This window comes from Rhinoraja longicauda, chromosome 32, assembly GCF_053455715.1.
Source record: "Rhinoraja longicauda isolate Sanriku21f chromosome 32, sRhiLon1.1, whole genome shotgun sequence".
Taxonomy (NCBI): domain Eukaryota; kingdom Metazoa; phylum Chordata; class Chondrichthyes; order Rajiformes; family Arhynchobatidae; genus Rhinoraja; species Rhinoraja longicauda.
This window is the reverse complement of record NC_135984.1, coordinates 24,732,578-24,750,858: the sequence shown is the minus strand read 5'-3', so window position 1 is coordinate 24,750,858 and position 18,281 is coordinate 24,732,578. Positions and strand designations below refer to the sequence as shown.

At 48.6% G+C, this 18,281-nt stretch overlaps 1 protein-coding gene across 1 annotated transcript in view; it reads left to right on the top strand.

The window, feature by feature from the left end:
* The window catches only part of ets1 (v-ets avian erythroblastosis virus E26 oncogene homolog 1), a 125,835-nt gene that overhangs the window by 72,106 nt on the left and 35,448 nt on the right, over nucleotides 1-18,281 (top strand). The window contains exons 5-8 of the mRNA XM_078426660.1: nucleotides 4,569-4,769; nucleotides 7,735-7,821; nucleotides 11,538-11,780; nucleotides 14,411-14,671. Coding sequence (XP_078282786.1) covers nucleotides 4,569-4,769; nucleotides 7,735-7,821; nucleotides 11,538-11,780; nucleotides 14,411-14,671 — 792 coding nt within the window. The remainder of the gene's footprint in view (nucleotides 1-4,568; nucleotides 4,770-7,734; nucleotides 7,822-11,537; nucleotides 11,781-14,410; nucleotides 14,672-18,281) is intronic.

The following is an 18,281-nucleotide window of genomic DNA, read 5'->3' as shown; positions in this document are numbered from 1 at the left end:
GGGTGGAAGTTGGCAACCCTATCTGTATCCCTCCATTTCCTGCATATCCATGTGCCGACCCTAAGGCCTCTTCAATGCCACTTTCTGTCTCCATCACCACACTTTTTTTTTCCAAAATAGACTTTATTCGAAGTTTGATAAATATATACAATTCAGCAACCATGCAAAAAATTCATCCAACATTCTCGGAGGCTATACATACATTCAATACTGTTTACCCAAATCACAATTTTACGCCACACCCTGGCCACTTATGTGGCCCACTGGTGTGAAATCCCTTCCATTATTTTGAGGGGTGTCCCCACCAGACCTTGCCCCCCAATGTCCAGCAGCGGAAGGACCCTAGACTGTGGTCCTCCCCCACAGGGCATTGGCATTCGCTGCACCGAGCTTCAGTGCGTCCCTCAGCACGTACTCCTGCAGTCTGCAGCGGGCCAGTCGGCAACATTCCCCAACAGACATGTCGCTCCGCTGGGAAGTCAACAAAGCTCAGGCAGACCAAAGAGCGTCTTTCACCGAGTTTTTGTTTAGTTTAGTTTAGAGATACAGCGCGGAAACAGGCCCTTCGGCCCACTGGGTCTGCGCCGACCAGCGATCCCCGCATATTAACACTATCCTACACCCACTAGGGACAATTTTTTTAAACATTTACCAAGCCAATTATCCAACAAACTTGTACGTCTTTGGAGTGTGGGAGGAAACCGAAGATCTCGGAGAAATCGTACGCAGGTCACGGGGAGAACGTACAAACTCCGTACAGACAGCACCCGTAGTCAGGATCAAACCCGGGTCTCCGGCGCTGCAGTTGCTGACCTTCCAGTAGCACTTGATGTGCGTCTCTGAATGCGTCCCTGGGAACAGTCCACCACCTCACCCATCAGTGTGTTCCAGGCACCCAACACCCTCTATGTAAAGAGCATCTCCTTTAAACTTTACTCCTCTCACCTTAAAGCTATGCCTTTCCTCCAATATTTAGAAAAACACAGTTCAAAAGAAAATTAAGTGGCTGGCAGCCCTAGAAACGCGACCTCATTGCACAGCTTATCTCAATGTTGTGTGATTGATGGCGTCCTTACCTTGTAGTGAAGAGTGGTATCAACAACATCTAGGTCATCTCCAATCATTCTGATTGTTTGACCTGATTCGCATCAAGTGAAATGATGTCATCTCCCCTCCAACCCCCATTGTTCACTCAGCAGCTCACACAATGCTCACACAATGCTCATCACAAGAGCACAGGAAAATAGGAGATAAGGTTTATGCTGGCCCCTCAGTCCCGCTCCCACTATTCAACGTGATCATGTCTGATCCACCTCAGGCTTCAACTAGCTTTCTGTGCCTTAGCCTTCAATTCCCTTAATTCAAATATGTTATACCTCCATTTTAGATACTTTAGAACTCTTTGGGCAGACTTTACTTTTGACTGTAGAGATACAATATGGAAACAAAACCTTCGTCCCACTGAGGCCATGCTGACCAGCAATCACACTGTACACCAACACTATCCTACACACTAGGGACAATTCACAACTTTTTGCCAAAGCCAATTAACCTACGAGCCTATATGTCTTTGGACAACGGAGCACCTGGAGAAGGCCCACGTGGTTACTGGGAGAACGTATAAACCTCCATAAAGACAGCACCCGTGGTCAGGATTGAACCCGGGACTCTGGCACTGTAAGGCAACAACTCCACCGCTTGGCCACTGTGCCATCCTAGTCTAGGGCTTTTTCGTTCTCTGTGAAATAGAGATCTGTGATCATAGAAATTTCTAGGTATCACAAAATGCTGGAGTACCTCAGCGGGTCAGGCAGCATCTCTGGAGAGAAGGAATGGGCGACGTTTCGGGTCGAGACCCTATTTCAGCGCTGCCGTCGCAGCTGCGGCTTGCCTGCAGTCCGTCTGTCTTTTGTGTTTTTGTATGAATTGTAGTTTTAATATGGTGTAGTGTTTGTATGTTATGTTTTGGGGGGGGGGGGGGGGTGGGAGGGAACGGGAACTGTAAAATTCTCTCTCCCGAACGGAGACGTGACCTTTGTTTCTGTGTCGTGTCTCCGTTCCCGTTGCGGCCTACCACCGGCCATGCACCTGGGACCACCTGGGGCTCTGGTTTGCAGAGCCCGCGGCCCAGACTCACCACCTGCGGCGCTGGCTGCCTGCGAATGCTGCGGGAGCGGCTGCGACTCGTCTCCGGAGGCTCCGGCGCGGGCCGCGTGGACGTCGGAAGCCCGCAGGCCCCTGGATGGGGGCCGACATCGGGAGCTCCGGCAGCGGCAGAGGCAACGTGTTCGCCCGCCCCGAATCGCGGGGCTTGGGTCGGCCCGCCACGGACCTTTCACCATCCGGCGCGGCCTGAAATAGGCCGTTGACCTTTCACCGCCCAGCGGCGGCTTCAATATCGGGAGCCCCGACCGCCCCGACGTGGCAACTCCAACAGCCTGACCGCGGGACAAGACGGCAGGGAAGAGAAAAATACATTTTTGGCCTTCCATCACAGTGAGGAGGGACTGGAGGAGACTCACTGTGATGGATGTTTCTTTTTGTTTGGTGTTAGTTGTGATTGTATGTGTTATTGCATTTTTATTGATTATTCTTATTGGTCTTATTGTTTAACTGCGGGTAATGTTTCATTTCACTACACATTTATGTGTATGTGACAAATAAACGACTATTGATATTGAGCCATGATTGAATGGCAGAATAGACTTGATAGGCCGAATGGCCTTATTTTGCTCCTAGAACATATGAACTTATGCTAGGACATTCTGCATTGCTGTGGTAGTTAAGGCACTTAGGCCTGAGGGGGCTGTTGTTGATCATTCCCAGAGCAACTGAGGCTGCAGACCAAAGCATTGGATGCGTTTGGCCAGAGAAAGTCACATATTTACCTATCTTTTGGAGCAGCACCACAATACTGCACTTTTCTTCCCCACTTGACGTCCCTCATACCTGCTCCCAATGCCTCCAGCATCTATCTCCCCCAATCTTTTACAGGTTCCCAACTAGGGTTGCCAACTGTACCGTATCAGGCCTGGACGGCGCTGTAGGCCCGGACAATGTAGGCCCGGACGCTGTAGCCCGGGGGCCGCTGTAGTCCTGGACAGTGTAGGCCCGGGCGCCACCTAACGGAGGTTGCATAGCAACCCACCTCCTGGCCCTGGTGGCCGCCATTGGTGGAGCGGGAGCACGTGGCTGCTGACTGGGCGAGGTCACGTGGGGCGGGGGGGGGGGGGGGGGGGGCGGGGTTGTGGCGTCACCCTTTGTCCCTTATTTGGGAGTGAGGAAGTTGACAACCCTATTCCCAACCCAACCATTTACCAAAGCCCCCAGTCGAGCCCCTGATTGTGCATACCCCAACTCCAGATCTGACCCATGATCCCAGCTGGCCTTTGACCACCAGCCCTCCCTCCCTCTCCCTGTCCCTCTTAGCCCCATGCTTGATCTGGGGTGGCATATTTTCATTCGGTAATCGGTCGGTAGCCTTTTACTGCTGTGATCCATTTGGGATGATCTGGACCCCAGCTGCTTTTTTTTGGAAAAACCCATTTGACATTTTTCCCAGCTAATTCTTGAGGCACTGTCTCGGAATTTATTCTTTTACTAGACCAAGTGGACCCGTTGGGCCCAAACCTCTCCTGCATTGGTGCAGCATCCTCCCCTCCCCCACTCCCCCCTTCCTCTCTCCCCCCTCCACCTCCCTCCCCCTTCCCCTCCCCTCTCCCTCCCTCCCCCTCCCTTCCTCCCTCCCCCTCCCCTCCCCCTTCCCTCCCTCTCCCCCTTCCCTCCCTCTCCCTTGTCACGTTATTGTGTACCGCTTTGGCTGTCGTTTAGGAACAAACAAACAAACAAATGAGAGTTTTACTGTGTAGGTTTGCTAAATAAACTTGAGCAATTCGGAGTTTAGAGTTTTACAGGCTCTTCGGCCCACTGAGTACATACTGGCCATCAATCACTCATTCACACTCGTTCTTTGTTGTCCCACTCTATAATCCACTTCCTACAAACTAGAGACAATTTACGGAGGGCCAATTAACCCACAAACCCGCACGTCTTTGGAGTGTGGGAGGAAACCAGAGCACCCGGAGAAACCCACATGGTCACAGGGACAATGTGCAAACTCCGCTTGCAAGATGAGGAAAAACGTTTTCACCCAAAGTGTTGTGAATCTGTGGAAGGCAGTGAAGGCCAATTCACTGGATGTTTTCTAGAGATAGTTAGATTTAGCTCTTAGGGCTGAGGGAATCAAGGGATATGGGGAGAAAGCAGGAACGGGGTACTGATTTTGGATGATCAACCATGATCATATTGAATGGCGGTGCTGGCTCGAAGGGCCGGATGACCAACTCCTGCACCTATTTTCTACGTGTCTATGTAAGATCAAGGTCCGCATAGAACCCGGGTCTCTGGTGCTGTGAGGCAGCAGCTTTGCCAACTGTGCCACTCTTCCCAATCTTCTCCTGTGCCAGCCATGGCGGTGACTGAGTGGGCGTTGCGTCCGGTGCTCTGCGGTTGGCGACGATGGCTGTGGGAAGGAATCAATCGCCTGTTTGTGTTGTGATGCTCCGCAGACCCTCGCGAATGGCAGGATGAACACGTGAGCCACTGGTTGGTCTGGGCTGTCAACGAGTTCAGCCTGAAGAACGTGGACTTCCATCAGTTCCGCATGGACGGGGCCAGCCTGTGCGCCCTGGGCAGGGACAGCTTCCTCGAACTGGCGCCCGACTTTGTAGGCGACATCTTGTGGGAACATCTGGAGCAGCTTCAGAAAGGTAAACGTCTTCAGAAAGATAAATGTCTTCAGAAAGGTAAACGTCTTCAGAAAGATAAATGTCTTCAGAAAGATAAATGTCTTCAGAAAGGTAAACGTCTTCAGAACGATAAATGTCTTCAGAAAGGTAAACATCTTCAGAAAGGTAAATGTCTTCAGAAAGATAAATGTCTTCAGAAAGGTAAACGTCTTCAGAAAGATAAATGTCTTCAGAAAGGTAAATGTCTTCAGAAAGGTGAACGTTTTCAGAAAGGTAAATGTCTTCAGAAAGGTAAATGTCTTCAGAAAGGTGAACGTTTTCAGAAAGGTGAACGTTTTCAGAAAGGTACACGTCTTCAGAAAGGTAAACGTCTTCAGAAAGGTAAACGCCTTCAGATAGGTGTTTCCCCTCCAACCTCTGATGGCTGAGAATTTCCCATATTGTTTTGAGGTGACTGAGCCGTAAACCAAACACCACACTGTTTCACTCAACAGTATTTTGGAATGAGATTGATGCTGGGTTTATGCCACATGTCATCGTCCGAATTCCATCAGTCCTATGCACCTCAACTGAGATGCAGCGAATAGAGTTATAGAGTGCGACAACGTGGAAACAGGCCCTCCAGCCCAACTTGTCAACCCAATAGGTCCCAGCTACACTCGTCCCACCTACCTGCGTTTGGCCCATGTCCCTCCAAACCTGTCCTATCCATGTACCTGTCTACCTGTTTCTTAAACGCTGGGATGGTCCCGGCCTCAACTATCTCCTCAGGCAGCTTGTTCCGTGCACCCACCATCCTTTGTGTGAAGAAGGTACCCCTCAGGTTCCCGTTAAATCTTTTCCCATTCACCTTGAACCTCTGTCCTCTGGTCCCTGGCGGTGATGTCTCTGGGAATAAAAGCACCTCAGATTAACAGTTCCAGTTTCATATAATTCACCATCAAGGAATCAACCACTTACTGTCTCAAACTGAGGTGTTTGTGCCCCAGGCTTGTAGCCCAAGGCTAGGACCCAGCACAACCACAAATGTGGGTGTGTATGTCCTCCATATGGGCATTTAATCCAAAAACAGTGGAGCATGAAATGATATAAGTATCGTTGCGGTCTAGAATCCTGCCATGGCTTTGCTTCGAAGGTTCTACATAACTGATATGTTTGTTTACCACAGCAAATTGTGATAAATTACAGACTGTGACTTTGTACACAGCTTGATTGCAAAGGGTTTGGGAGCCTCTGCGATATGTGGTGTGCATTATACATTTAATTTTCCAATTCTCACTACTTTCCGATGCTTCATTGCTTGTGTGCTGTTCGGGTGGCCGTCACAGTCCGCCTTACCCTGCTGAGGATTTCTCCCACAGACCTGCTTTCACTCACACACTTCCATTAGACTTCAGACTTTAGAGATACAGCTCGGAAACAGGCCCTTCGGTCCATTGAGTTTGGGCTGACCAGCGATCGCTCGGTACACTAACACTATCCTACACACTGGGGACAATTTACAATTTACAGAAGCCAATTAACCTACAAACTTGTACGTCTTTGGTGTATGGGAAGAAACCAGAGCGCCCGGAGAAAACCCACACAGGCCACAGAGAGAATGTACAAACTCTGCACAGACAGCATCTGTAGTCAGGATCGAACTGGTCTCTGGTGCTGTAAGGAAACAACTCTACCGCCGTGCCACCGCGCGGCCCATGTGCACTAACCTTCGTCCGTCTTATCCTGTTGGGGATTTCTCCCACAGGTTTGGTCTCACACAGTCACTCACACATAGGGTGCCAACTTTCTCACTCCCAAATAAGGGACAAAAGGTGACATCAGCGCCCGTGCCCCACGTGACCTCACCCAGCCAGTGACCACGTGCTCCCGCTCCAAAAATGGCGGCCGCCCGGGCCGGGAGGCGGGTTGCAACGCAACCTCCGTTTGGCGAACACACTCGGCCCCGCTCCCCGAACACACTCCGTTAGCCTACACTGTCCGGGCCTACAGCGCCCCCCGGGCCTACAGTGTCCGGGCCTACAGTGTCTGGGCCTACAGTTGTGGGCCTACAGCGCCCCCCCCGGGCCTACAGTGTCCGGGCCTACAGTGTCCGGGCCTACAGCGCCCCCCGGGCCTACAGTGTCCGGGCCTACAGTGTCTGGGCCTACAGTTCCGGGCCTACAGCGCCCCCCGGGCCTACAGTGGCCGGGCCTACAGTGTCCGGGCCTACAGTGTCCGGGCCTATAGGCCCCCCCTCGGGCCTAATACGGGACAAGGGCAGTCCCCTACAGGACAAACCAATTTAGCCCAAAATATGGGATGTCCTGGCTAATACGGAACAGTTGGCAACCCCTACTCACGCACTTCCTCTCACAACTATTCCCGTCGGAACTAGAGCAAGTGCATGGATGCATTAGATGCTTCAGAGTGCAGTGGTTGCATTTTGATGTGATGCGTTGCAGAGGGCAGCTTCCAGCAGGACGTGGCTGAACGTCTTTGCTCGGCCATGTTGCGGCCGGATCTGGGTGCAGTGTGACGCCATAGTCCACCACTCTTTGGGGGCTTCCCTCCCCAGACCAAAGATAGGAACAAAGAGTGGGCAGTTTGTACAACGTGGTATTCATAGTGTGAAGATGGTGCACTTGTAGTTTGGACTAAACCACCATTTTAGACACAGTGACAAGAATTAGATCTACTGTATGCTGTACCCGTGTGCTTGATGTAAATGTTGAGGGGGTGGAGAAGGGGGGGAGGGAAGGGGTGGAGAAGGGAGGGGGGGGGAGAAGGGATGTGGGGAGGAGAAGGGAGGGGGGGGGGGAGAAGGGGGAGGGGGGAATCTGCTGAACCCTCTTATCTCTATCACTGCCCTGTAAGGCCAGAGTTTTGAATACTGATACATTGGATGTCTGGTGCCCTGTTCTTCATTTTAACATCTTTTCTCTTGATAAAGTAAATAGAAACCTTAAATTGTTTGCTGAATGTGTGACTTTTATTTTTCTGCTAGAATGTCAGGAGGATATAAAGCCGTTTGCGTTGAATGGAGTGGTTTCCAATTACACAGAGAACAGCCTCTTCTCTGCCTACTCCATGGGTAAGTTACAGGTCGAGTCAAGTCAAGTCCATTTTATTTGTATTGCACATTTAAAAACAACCCACGTTGACCAAAGTGCTGCACATCTGATTAGGAAGAAGAAAAAAAAGAAACATACAGTGGCAGGCAGCCAAACACAACGGCGCGGCCATCTTGAACAAAATGTTTAACTAAAGCAGAATGGTGCCCCGCGGCCGCGTCTCACTGGGCGATGGAAGGCCCCGCGGCCGAGCCGCACCGGGCGCTGTTCAGTCCCGCGGCCGAGCCGCACCGGGCGCTGTTCAGTCCCGCGGCCGAGCCGCGCCGGGCGATGGAAGGCCCCGGGGAAGAAACCTAAAAAAAAAAAGAAAGATTTCCCCCCCCACACCCCCCCCCCCCCCCACATACCCACCCACCCTCACCACCCCCCCACCCCCCCCCCCCCCCACCCCCACATACACAACCAAAACAAAACACCCCACAACCAACACACAAACAAAGTGACTGTTACAGTCTTTTTCTGTCACCTTCACATTTGGTACAATTCGAATAATTCTCGCAATGACTTAAAATACATTGGTTAGAGTCAAGGATATGTTCATTGTATTGTTAGCAAATCCATCCCTTAGCTACAATGTAACTAATTGTGGCCTAATCCAATGACTGGTGCATGAGCGATTGTTTAAAACAAAGGCTCTGAAAAACTACTAACTACAATAGAAAGGAGGAAAGAAGATGAGACTTTATTGCCTTCCATCACAGTGGGGAATGGGGAGGAGGTGCTGTGGTGGATGTTTATGTCAATTTTTTATGTAGTTGTGTGTTTCGACACCATGGCATTCGGTTCAAGGTGACAAATGTCTGGGATGAGTGGGAACTTTGGGGAGTCGGACGCCAGCTACAACGTGGTTAGGTCGCCGGTCCAGGTCTGGGTGTGTAGGGTGCAAACATAGCAACCTGCACGTGTGGTTCATGGATTCAACCCATTCTTTATGCAGCCCATTATACTGGACAATTGAGGCCCCAGACTGGATTTTTGGTTCCAGCCCAGATGTAGCCATTGGCCTGCCTGGTATCTGTAATTGAAGATAGACACAAAAAGCTGCAATAACTCAGCGGGCCAGGCAGCATCTCCGGATAAAAAGGAATAGGTGATGTTTCGGCTTCACAACGTTCTTCAGACCAAGAGTCAGGGGAAAGGAAAATGAGATATAGACAGCGTTACAGAGAGAGAGAGAGAGAGAGAGAGAGAGAGGAGAGAGAGAGAGAGAGAGAGAGAGAGAGAGAGAGAGAGAGAGAGAGAGAGAGAGAGAGAGAGAGAGAGAGAGAGAGAGAGAGAGAGAGAGAGAGAGAGAGAGAGAGAGAGAGAGAGAGAGAGAGAGAGAGAGAGAGAGAGAGAGAGAGAGAGAGAGAGAGAGAGTGAGAGAGAGAGAGAGAGAGAGAGAGAAGAGAGAGAAGAGAGAGAGAGAGAGAGAGAGAAGAGAGAGAGAGAGAGGAGAGAGAGAGAGAGAGAGAGAGAGAGAGAGAGAGAGGAGAGAGAGAGAGAGAGAGAGAGAACACAAATGAATGAAAGATATGCAAAACAGTGACGATGATAAAGGAGACAGGCCATTATCTGTGATTGTTGGTTTGCTGTAAGAAAATAACTGCAGATGCTGGTACAAATCGAAGGTATTTATTCACAAAAAGCTGGAGTAACTCAGCAGGTCAGGCAGCATCTCAGGAGACAAGGAATGAGTGACGTTTCGGGTTGAGGCCCTTCTACAGACTGAATCAGGGGACGGGGAGATACAGAGATAAGGAAATGTAAGGTGTGAAAACGAGACAAAGGAGATGGAGACCAAGGAAAATGTAGAATAGATCATTGTTAGCTGGGAGAAGGTAACAACAAAGCAGGGGTGGTGCGAATCTGTTGGTGTGAAGAGGGAGGTAGACTCAAAATGCTGAAGCAACTCAGGAAGTGGGTCAGGAAGCGAATCTGGAGAAAAGCAATAGGAAAAATGAACGTTTCGGGTGGAGACTGGATCAGAGTCGGCGGCAGCATGAACCAAGGATAGTTTCAGCTGGGGTTAGTGTGATCAGGTGGGCCGTTCGCTGTTGGACCATGGCCTGGTCCTAGCAAGAGACCAATCATCGTCAGGATCATAGTCATAGAGTGATACAGTGTGGAAACAGGCCCTTCGACCCAACTTGCCCAACATGTCCAGCTACAATAGTCCCACCTGCCTGCACTTGGCCCATATCCCTACAAACTTGTCCTATCCATGTAACTGTCTAAATGTTTCTTAAACATTGGGATAGTCCCAGCCTCAACTGCCTCCTCTTGCAGCTTTTTCCATACACCCACCACCCTTTGTGTGAAAAAGTTACCCCTCAGATTCCTATTAAATCTTTTCCCCTTCACCTTGAACCTATGTTCTCTGATCCTTGATTCCCCTACTCTGGGCAAGAGATTCTGTGCATCTACCCGATCTATTCCTCTCATGATTTTATACACCTCTATAAGATCTCCTCTGATCCTCTGCACTCCAACGAATAGAGACCCAGCCTACTCAACCTCTCCCAATTGCTCAGACCGTCTATTCCTGGCAACATTCTCGTAAATCTTCTCTGAATTCTTTCCAGCTTGACACCATCTTTCCATTAACACGGTGCCCAGAACTCAACACAATACTCTAAATGCGGTCTCACCAATGTCTTATAGAACTGCAACATGACCTCCCAACTTCTATACTCTGACTGATGAAAGCCAATGTGCCAAAAGCCTTTTTGACCACCTTATGTACCTGCGACTCTACCTTCAAGGAACCATGCACCTGTATTCCTAGATCCTTCTGCTCTACAACACTACCCAGAGGCCTACCATTCACTCTGTAGGTCCTGCCCTTGTTAGACGTCCCGAAATGCGACACCTCACATTTCTCTGTATTAAATACCATCAACCATTCCTCCGCCCACCTGGCCAATCGTTCAAGATCCTGCTGCAATCGTTCACAACCATCTTCACTATCTGCAAAACCACCCACTTTTGAATCATCAACAAACTTGCTAATCTTGCCCTGTATGTTCTCATCCAAATCATTGATGTAGATGACAATCAGTAACGGGCCCAGCACTGAACCCTGAGGCACGTCACTAGTCACAGGCCTCCAGTCCGAGAAGCAACCTTCCACCATCACCCGCTGTGATGAACGAATCCCACCGGAAATTGGAGGAACAGCACCTCATATTTCGCTTGGGCAGCTTGCAGCCCAGCGGTATGAACATTGACTTCTCCAACTTTAGATAGTTCCTCTGTCCCTCTCCTCCCCCCCCTCCCCCTTCCCAGTTCTCCCTCTATCTTCCTGTCTCCACCTATATCCTTTCTTTGTCCCGCCCCCCTGACATCAGTCTGAAGAAGGGTCTCGACCCAAAACGTCACCCATTCCCTCTCTCCTAGATGCTGCCTGACCTGCTGAGTTACTCCAGCATTTTGTGATACCTTCGATTAGTACCAGCATCTGCAGTTATTTTCCTACACCATCATCACCCTCTGCTTCCTTCCATGATGCCAATTTGCTATCCATTCAGCTCTCTCTCCTTGGATCCCATGCGATCTAACCTTCCAGAGCAGAGAACCTTGTTTTACTGAAATCCACATTTACAACGCCCTCATTGACCTTTTTGGTCACGTCTTCAAAAAACTCAGTCAGATTTGTCACCCACCGTGGTTCTGATGACACCCTCTCTCCCCACAGGTTACGGCATCGAGCATGCCCAGTGTGTCCCTCCGTCAGAGTACTCTGACCCAGGCTTCATCACCGAGTCCTACCAAACCCTGCACCCCATCAGCTCCGAGGAGCTGCTCTCCCTCAAGTACGAGGTGGACTCTCAGACCGTCATCAGTCGCGATGCTCCCGCAGACTCGCTGCCGTCCGAGTATTACATCAAGCAAGAGGTGGTGTCACCCGACAACATGTGTGTGGGCCGCATCAGCCGAGGTAGGTTGGCATCACCAAGAGATGGGGGCGCCGCAGTGCCACTCTACTCAACCATGGCATTCCTTCTGGGATCAGAAGTACTCTGGATGATGAAAGCAAGAGAGGTTTAACTACCCTTTAGATAGACACAAAATGCTGGAGTAACTCAGCGGGACAGGCAGCAACTCAGGAGAGAAGGAATGGGTGACGTTTCAGGTCGAGACCCTTCTTCAGACTGAGAGTCAGGGGAGGGGGAAACGAGGTATGGAAGGGTACAAAGAACTACCCTTTGTTGAAGTCTGAAGAAGGGTCTCAAACCAAAACGTCACCCATTCCTTCCCTCCTGAGATGCTGCCTGACCTGCTGAGTTACTCCAGCACTTTGTGAAATAAATACCTTCGATTTGTACCAACATCTACAGTTATTTTCTTACCCTTTGTTGAGAGTGGCAGTCAGCAGGGTTATCCTGAAACCGCTCATTGGTGTTGGGCAATGATCACCAACCACTCGAAGTGACACTTGGATGAAGACCTTTGGGGAAAATCAAATTTCTTCAAATTATGGCCCGTTCCTAAATCTGTCATTTATTCTCTTCTACAGTTTTGGTGATGAGGGAAGCTGTGGGGACAGTTGTTTCACCAACAGACAAAATGATTCCACTTTGATAAAGTTTGTTGTCAAAGGCATATCACCAGGAGACCCGGAGGTCATGTGCAGGAACTGCAGATGCTGGTTTGCACTGTTTTTGTTTGTTTTTTTTGTTTTTCTTTTCCTCTCTTTTTTTTCTCTTCTTTTTCTCTCTCTTTTCGTTTTTCTTTTATCCTTATCTTTTTCATATATTTACCGACATATCTTCTAGGTATAGATAACAATTTGTTTTACACAACCTGGGGATATTTATGTTATACATTGCCATTGCTTATGCTTATGTATTCCCTTATATTTATCCACTTATGTATTTTTGGATGCCTATTGAAAATACTATAAATAAAAAAATTAAAAAAATTAAAAAATGCTGAAGTAACTTAGCGGGCCAGGAAGCATCTCTGGAGAAAGGGAATAGGTAACGTTTTAGGTCGGAACCCGTCTCAATCTTAAGGAGGGTTCCAACCTAAAATGTCAGCTATCCCTTTTCCCCAGGGCTACTGAGTTACTCTGGCGTTAGTATTGACCTGGTGGTCATGGGCCTCAGGCATTTGCACCTTCTTCCCAATGGTAGCAGTGAGATGAGAGCGTAGGCAGGGTGGTGTGAGTCTCTGATGATATTAGCTGCCTTCTTGAGGTAGCACCTCCTGTAGAACCTCAAGATGGAGGGGTGGCCAGTACCCGTGATGGACGGGCTAATGCCCCTCTCTTTCTGCAGGCAGCTTTGTTCACATGGAACAAGTATGCGTCAGCTGTTAAACCACGGACAATCTCTCCCGCCCGCGGTCAACAAGAAGCATCGTTCTCTCAAGCATATGGGGCAGAGAGTCAGCAAACTATCAGCAATGCGACCTTTCCAAGCATCGCCTAACACAAGCGTTGTAGGTTAATTGGCTGGGTAAATGTAAAAATTGTCCCTAGTGGGTGTAGGATAATGTTAATGTACGGGGATCGCTGGGCGGCACGGACTTGGTGGGCCGAAAAGGCCTGTTTCCGGCTGTATATATATGATATGATATGATATGACAAGCATCTTTTTTATTCTTAGATTTTTTTTTTTAGATTTAGATACACAGCGCGGAAACAGGCCCTTCGGCCCACCGGGTCCGCGCCGCCCAGCGATCCCCGCTCATTAACACTATCCTACACACACCAGGGACTATTTTTTTTAAACATTTGCCCAGCCAATTAACCTACACACCCGTACGTCTTTGGAGTGTGGGAGGAAACCGAAGATCTCGGAGAAAACCCACGCAGGTAACGGGGAGAACGTACAAACTCCGTACAGACGGCGCCCGTAGTCAGGATCGAACCTGAGTCTCCGGCGCTGCATTCGCTGTAAGGCAGCAACTCTACCGCTGCGCCACCGTGACCGCCATTAAACTAATTGTTTAAATTAATCTCCTCTGTCTTTTCCGTGTTTTGGAAATATAAACATACTTGTCTTTTTATATCATCTCACTGTGTCATTGCCTGAATCTGATCTCCAATACGCAGTGTTCCACGTTAATGAGAGGAAAAGGTGGTGTACATTCTCAGGGGTGTTTGAGCAGGAGATTTGGGAGAACCCTGCTGTTTTTAAAAACGGTGGGATTAGCATTCCATGGCCGAGTTGAAGGATCCAACCAAAGTTGAAGGTCGTAACCAGGGGCAGGTCCCTCTGATACGGTGGTGGTCCTCTGTGAGAATTGGGAATGTCGGCCAGGCTAACATGATCAGCTTCTACAATTGGACTTGACCCGGGGATGTGTGGGCGGGATCAGTGACTTCAACGGCACTGGGATCATTTCCAAGCCAAAGCTTTGTCAAGGTTTAGTTGAGTTTGGAAGACGATAAACACAAAGTGCTGGAGTAACTCCTGACCTGTTGAGAATTGACAATGTCTTCAGTTTTTTATTACAGAGGCATTCCTTTATTCCCTTCAGTTCTTCTGTCAAGGCTGGAGAGGGAGGTTTGCACGGTGCACACTCTCACACTGACGAACCTTTATCCTCTTGTTCCTGTAGGGAAGCTTGGTGGTCAGGATTCCTTTGAAAGCATTGACAGTTTTGACAGCTGTGACCGTTTAGCACTGTCCTGGAGCAGCCAAAGCTCGTTCAACAGCCTCCAACGGGTGCCCAGCTATGACAGCTTTGACTCAGAGGATTATTCTAGCAACCTGCCCCATCACAAGCCCAAAGGAACGTTCAAAGACTACGTACGAGAACGAACCGACTTAAACAAGGACAAGCCCGTGATCCCTGCGGCTGCCCTGGCTGGCTACACAGGTAGGGTTTACCCTCACCCTGGGTTCAGACACACGATGCTGGACTAGCTCAGCGGGACAGGCAGCATCTCTGGGGTAGATGGAAAGGGGTCGAGACCCTTCTTCAGGCAGAGAGTCTGGGGAGAAGGAGACACAGAGATATGGAAGGGTACGGAGTGAAAACGAGACATCAAAGGGGATGAAGGGCGAGGAAAATGGAGAATGGACTATTGTTAGCTCGGGGAAGGTGACAACGAAGTTGGCTTGTCCTGTCTTCTGCAGGCTTATCACTGGAGCAAATGCTGGAAGGATCTGGATGCATGCATGTTAATCTAAGTAGCTCACTTAACTTGGTATTGAGTGAAGACCTGATCAATGTTTGGAAGTACGTGCTTTTGAGAGATTGAAATAAATAGCATGGAAACCGATTCCACGCCAAGGCAGCTGGTAGAGCTGTTGCCTCTCCGTGCCGGTGACCCAGGTTCGATCCTGACCTCAGGTGCTGTCTGTGTGCAGTTTGCATGTTCTCCCTGTGGCCCTGTGTGCATGGGTGATCAATAGCCAGTGTGAACTCGGTGGGCCGAAGGGCCCTGTTTCCATGCTGCATCTTTCAATCTGTCCGACAATTACCCATTCACATTAGTTCTACGTCATCCCACTTTCACATCCACTCCCTGCACATTAGGGGCAATTAACAGAGGTTGATTAACCTCTATAAATGACCCAGTCAGTTGGCTGTGGAAGTGTAAGTGGGCCAACATGGAGTTATGTTGCCTCATGGGCAGCACGGTGGTGCAGCGGTAGAGTTGCTGCCTTACAGTGCCAGATGATGTGGGAGAAATGTGTAGGAAGGAACTGCAGATGCTGGTTTACACCGAAGGCAGACACAAAACACTGGAGTAACTCAGCGGGACAGGCAGCATCTCTGGAGAGAAGGATAGAAGGAATGGGAAACGTCTCCCATTCCTCCTGTTCAGAGATGCTGCCTGACCCGCTTCCATCTTCAGGATTCACCAATAACCAGGCTTGAGGAGACCAAACAGGATTAAAAATATTTCAACTGAAGTCACTATCACAGTAATGGCTAGTTCAGGACAAAGAGCAATCTAGTCAAAATAAGTGAGATAGTATCCACATGATTACCTAGGAGTTGGATATGACGTTTAAAGGTGCTTTAAAAGATTATACGATTGTCTGCAAACTGGTGCAGAGGAGGATCCAAGAATGCTGCCTGCAGCGGTGGAATTAGTGGAAGAGGTCGGACAAACTGGGAGTGTTTTCTCTGGAACTCTGGAGGTTCTAGCCTCAGGTGCTGTCTGAGAGGAGTTTGCACGTGCTCCCTGTGACCACATGGATTTCCTTTGGTCTGTGCTCTGGTTTCCTCCCACATTCCAAAGACATGCGGGTTTGTAGATTAATTGGCCACTGTAAATTGTTCCTCGTGTGCACGGATTGGGAAAGTGGGTTAACATTGAACTGGTGTGTGTGTGTGGGTTAGCATTGAACTGGTGTGTGTGTGTGTGTGGGTTAACATTGAACTGGTGTGTGTGTGGGTTAACATTGAACTGGTGTGTGTGTGTGTGTGTGTGTGTGGGTTAACATTGAACTGGTGTGTGTGTGTGTGTGTGTGGGTTAACATTGAACTGGTGTGTGTGTGTGTGGGTTAACATTGAACTGGTGTGTGTGTGGGTTAACATTGAACTGGTGTGTGTGTGTGTGTGTGTGGTTGGTGTATACTCAGCGGGCTTGGGACAGGGGACGGGGGGTCATGATGTATCTCCAAACTAATCTAAATTCTTAAAGCCTAATGCTGGACTTACCTTGAGAGTGATGCTTTTTTATTTAATTCTAGTTAGGAAGAGGGCACAGTCAGAAATGCCCTTCTATTGCCCAGTCCTATTTGTTCTTTGCAAACCAGAGAGCTGCCTTTGTCGACTGTTGCACATGGTGTGGTTCAAACGTTGGCAATAATAAGACAATATTTTTGCGGATGGCTGTGTCATTAAATCAGATTCCATCCCCTTCCTTCCCGTCATCCGTGATCTGGAACCTTCATGGTTATTTTCACATCAGAATTTTTTTTCATATTTATTTTTAACATGTAAATATGAAAATAATATATAATAAATTCAACTTCTCAACTGCCTTGGCAGAATTTGACATGTTTTTCCCAGATTAGTAACCTGGCAATATAACCTCACTATTGGCATAAAGGAAAATGATGAATCAAAAGAACTTTAAACATCTATTTATATAGATAAATATACAGAGATAAAGATGGATAAATATCTTATAGAGATAATATATAAGAAATTATTTTAAAATAAATAAATAGACGAATAGATAAATGATTTATATAGATAAGTACTGCAACAGAGTGGCACGGTGGCACAGTGGTAGAGTTGTTGTCTCACAGCGCCAGGGACCCGGGTACGATCCTGGCTACAGGCGCTGTCTGTACGGAGTTTGTACGTTCTCCCCGTGACGACGTGGGTTTTCTCCAGGTGCTCCGGTTTCCTCGGGTACTCCGAAGACGAGCAGGTTTGTAGGTTATTTGGCCTTGGTAAAATTGTAAATGGTCCCAGGAGTGTAGGATAGTGCCTGTGTGTGGGAATCGCTGGTCGGCGGAAGCGCCTGTTTCTGCACTGTATCTCTAAAACAAAACAAAAAACTACAATATTAAAAAAGACACAAAGTGCTGGAGTAACTCAGTAGGTCAGGCAGCATCTCTGGAGAACATGAAAAGGTGACGTTTCGGACCAGCAAGGGGTAACTGGTATTTCATTTAGATGAAATATTGGTCACCCCTTCCTTTATTAAGAAGGTATATATTCACAAAATGCTGGAGTAACTCAGCAGGTCAGGCAGCATCTCGACCCGAAACGTCACCCATTCCTTCTCTCCTGAGATGCTGCCTGACCTGCTGAGTTACTCCAGCATTTTGTGAATAAATACTTTGTTTTGTACCAGCATCTGCAGTTATTTTCTTACCCTTCCTTTATTACAGTTGACATTTTTCTTTTAGTCGATTGATTCCAATTTTCAAGTCAAGTCGAGCTTATTGTCAAGTGCACAAGTGCGATGGGGTACAGGAGCCACAAAACGTCTTGGCAGCAGCATCAACATCAGACAACGCACAAAAAAACACTACACATAAATTATACATAAATGGCATGCACCATTTCTAAAAGAAAGGAGACTGCAAAAAAAAGTCATTAGTGCAAAACACAATAAGACAAACAAACAAGTCCGCAGTAGTGCAAGAGGCATCTTGTTCAGTCTCATTGTCTGTCACCTGTTTTCACCTAGCACACACCTAACAATGGCCTGTTTCCTGAATCATCGTTACTTTTTTGCATATCTTTCACTCATTAGTTCTATGTATATTTCTCATTTCCCATTCCCCTGGCTCTCTGTCTGAAGAAGGGTCTCTTGGCCAGAAACGTCACCTATTCCTTTACTCCAGAGATGCTGCCTGACCCGCTGAGTTACTCCAGCTTTCTGTGTCTGTCTTAGGTTGTCGAGGTAGGATTAGCGTTGCGCATGTTGGTGGAAGAACCTGGGAGCTCTAGCTGTTCCTGAACCTGGTGGTGTGGGACCTCTGGCTTCTGTACCTTCTGCCCAACTTCTGG